Genomic DNA, 3,788 nt, shown 5'->3' on the forward strand with positions numbered 1-3,788 from the left:
CTTTAGCTTCAGTCGACATGCATACTTGTAGAGATCAGCATCGGTAAGGGCTCGATCAGGTAGGGCAACTAGCGTCTTCTCTTGCCGCCACATTGACGGTGATGTGCTCCATTTCCCTGCGTCCTCCGCTGTTGTCTCAGGTAGAGTCCTTTACCCTTTTTACCAGAACATCTCTTTACTCGTTTTTGACCACGAGTCTTTGTTGTCTTACGTCTGCGGTGTACTCCTCCACCAAACTTTGCTTTAGCCTTCATGATGCTGGTCACTGCTAGTGCTGCAGATTTTACCACACTCCAAACTTGATCTGCCAAAATGTTGTCTGCTACTGCTCTGCTCGATGTATCACTGCTCCTCGAGTAAGCAATGTCGTGCTCCTTACAGGCTCGATCAAGACTATTTATACCGGGATCGCCTCGTGCCAACCGCTTCTCTAGCTTTGTACCAGGTCCACAGTACTGGTAACCAGGGATGTAAAGCTCAACAGGTAGAATGTCAATTGCCTTGTTCACCAATTTTCCAGCACTCTTTTTAACTATTGAACCTGCAACTTTTGCAATTGATGACAGTACCCCTCTTCCCTGGTACTACCTCTCTCTCTTACATCCAGCCATCTAATGTTTCTTAACGGTTTTAGCAGCTGGTTTTATACTTTTTTTGGTGTGGACAATGTTTGTGGTGGGTGGCAATGATGTTTCAGGTGGTGTTGTAGGAAGGGGTTCTGGTAATCCCATTAGATCTATGAAACGTTTCTTCATTTCATTAGGTGGCAATCCCTTCATAGTTTTAGTATTTTCCGGATCTAACACAATGTTTGAATACAATGAAAACATTTTACCAGCAAACTCAATCAGCCTCTTCTCAAGATATCGATTGTTCACTCCATCGGTAGGCTTGATTGGATACATCATATCAGTAAGTATTGAATCGTTGAGACTTTGAAATCAGTTCTCTACATGTTGAAAAGTTGACAGCATCCCTGTCAGAACGTGGATTTCCCAAATTGGTCAAACGCCTGTAGCGAGCATTAATGTTTCCTATGGAATCCATGACTTGACTGCTATACATAAGCAAAGCAATGTCTCTTATATAGTGAAACTAGTATGCAGGATTAGCAACTATGTAGCCACCTTCTACCAACTCTTCTAAAATTGAATTGATTTCATTCTCATGTCCAGTGTTGCCAACTGCCTTGGACTGATCCAATAGTTTCAGCCTGTCCACAAGTTCATTGGGATCATTGTAGTAGACGTACTCAATCTTGGTACGGTAGTTTTCCACCATATTGAATGACGCCACAAGTCCTCTGCCACTGACCTTGCTATACTTGGGTTTAGCATTATTGAGCAGTTTATGGATCACGTTTTTATACTTTGTATCATTCGAGTTTTTACTCTTACCATCTGGATCATGATTTTCCTTATACAAGTTTGTAATGTGTAATATCTGAGTGTATGCCACCTCATCACTAGCCAATGGAGTAATGAGTTTCTTTTTGAAAATGAGTTCACAAAGTCCATGTGTTGCATCAAATCTAGTCACGTTTGAAGGATTGTTAGGGTCAGTCAGAACAATCTTTCTTCCATCACTTCCAAAGGTTAACAGTTTGTTACCCAAATAGTAGTCATTACCAACAACTTCTGGTCCATATGTTTTGTCAGAGCTGCTATCACCACTCATAGCTCTATGGAGATAACGCCCCACTGGTGTTCCAGTCAATCCAACCTCGGTCATTGCTTGTTGAATCCTCTTTTGGCTGCTGGTTAGTAATGCTTCCTGAGCAGTAGCACCCTCCTCCTCCTCCTCATCCACATCCATTACATCACTTTCATCATCATTGGCACTTGCAGATGGCCACAATTTGCGTGCAGTACTCAAGGTACTTGGAACTGGGCTCAACTGCGAAGCTTCTCCAATTCCTTCAAAGGTCAAAGGAGTCTCTTCACCAATTTTGGGCAGACGTCTTACCGCTTGTTTCAGGGGTCGGGACAGCAATGGTGTAGGTGGCGGTGTATGTGGTGCATGATGACCTACAGGAACTGCAAAATGTCTGCGATGTGGGCGTGGCTCTGGAGATTGTTCATGTAGTGGTTGTGCTGCTGCTGCTGCTGGCTGTGGTGGTGGTGGTGGTGGTGTTGCCAAATGCTGATTGAGAACTTCAACTATATTGTCAAGTGGTTCAGTTAGTGGTTTAAAGTGTTTTGCATGCTGCTCCTCTGCCACTTGCCTTCCAAGAGTCAGTTCCTTGTGTTTCCTTTTGATGTTACATCGCAACTTTGCAATTGCCTTGATGGTTGGTGCAATCTCTTCTACAGTCTTTTGACGGTGTCTATTGCAGGAGACATCAATCTTGCTCAAAGTACCAACATATACTGAAGCTCAACTGATACTATGCATCAACTAAATATGAATCAAGCCCATTCCTGTAGCGCCCTCCATTCCTGTCCAATGTCCGATCAATCACTAGGAATGAGTGTGCACCCCCCACTGACCAAACCTTGTTACACATATCCTTAAACTGATCAAAGGTCATGTCAGCGCCGACATGATCTTGGTACAAGTGTTTCATGTTCAGCTCATCCTGTTGAAACATGACTAGGAAGTTTGCAATGTCACGAATCAGCTGTTTTGGAATGCGACTATAGGTCTGTGCTAGATAAAACACATCAATGTCACTGTGTCGGCATGCACTGAAGTACTTCCTGATGATATCCTGCTGCTCACAAATCACATCATCAAAAATAATAATTGAGTTGGGTGGCAGCTCATGCGGGTCGGGTATTTCTTCACTTGTATCACACTTGACATAGTTTATTCCATTTCCTGCAAGTCCTTGCATGATTGTACGGAGCAGCTCATACTTGGACTGGAATGAAGTCTTTGAAAAAAGGTAGATGTTTGAAAAGTGAATTCCTTTCTCATCGAAAAGCATGTTGAATGGTAGGTTGGTTTGGCTCACATATAATACATCTCATATGATTGGGGAACATTGGTCCATGATGCTTTTTCTTTGTATCCATTTCCACCAAGCCACACCCTCTAATCACTTTGTCAAAATTGATAACTCTAAACTGGTTTTTCTGTTGCACAACCTGTTTCATCTTACACAAGATTGTTCTTATCAATCCATGAGTTGTGACTGGAGCTATATCTTGTCCAGCGTACCAACAGTTTATTCCCTCTTTTCCTTAACACTTTTTCAATTTTGAAAACACTGGGCACTTTTGTCTTTACAATTTCTTCAGAATAGAATCCTCCTTCAATGGGTTCACCTCTATAGTCCTCCAATTCATAGGTTACAGGCACTGTAGGTTGCACACGTCTTACTGTGAACAGTTCATTAGTCCAATTGGCTAGATATCCCTTGTCAAACGTCTTTTTATACTTGCTGATTCTCATTTTATCACCAGGCTCAATACTCTGACTGGGACCTGGATAAAACTTGTTTTGAGGTTTGCTGACCAACTTTTCCTTATATTCTTGCCTTTGTTTGCTGAGCCTGGAGAGCAACAGCCTCTCATGCTTCTTGCTCTTATTGTCAACTGGCCGCATACCTGTTGTTCAATGGACCCGTTCATTATACTCTTTCAAGAGTGAGGTTAGGATGCCTGTCCACAAATAGGTTCCTTGTTCAGTAAACTTTGTCCACATAAGATGTTTGAGCGATCTATTGAAACGTTCAACTATAGATGCTTTCTTATCAGAAAAAGTTGAATAATGATTGATGCCATACTTTTGCATAAGCTGTTGAAACTTACTATTAAACCATTCCTTTCTGTCATCAGTTTGCA

At 42.2% G+C, this 3,788-nt stretch overlaps 1 protein-coding gene across 1 annotated transcript; it reads right to left on the reverse strand.

The window, feature by feature from the left end:
- Window positions 1-3,099: 3,099 nt before the first annotated feature.
- On the reverse strand, window positions 3,100-3,549 carry LOC120355174. The gene has a single exon (XM_039443499.1). The coding sequence runs from the start codon at window positions 3,547-3,549 to the stop codon at window positions 3,100-3,102; it is 450 nt and encodes a 149-aa protein (XP_039299433.1).
- Window positions 3,550-3,788: the final 239 nt, after the last annotated feature.

This window comes from Nilaparvata lugens, chromosome Y (genome assembly GCF_014356525.2).
Source record: "Nilaparvata lugens isolate BPH chromosome Y, ASM1435652v1, whole genome shotgun sequence".
Classification (NCBI taxonomy): Eukaryota; Metazoa; Arthropoda; class Insecta; order Hemiptera; family Delphacidae; genus Nilaparvata; species Nilaparvata lugens.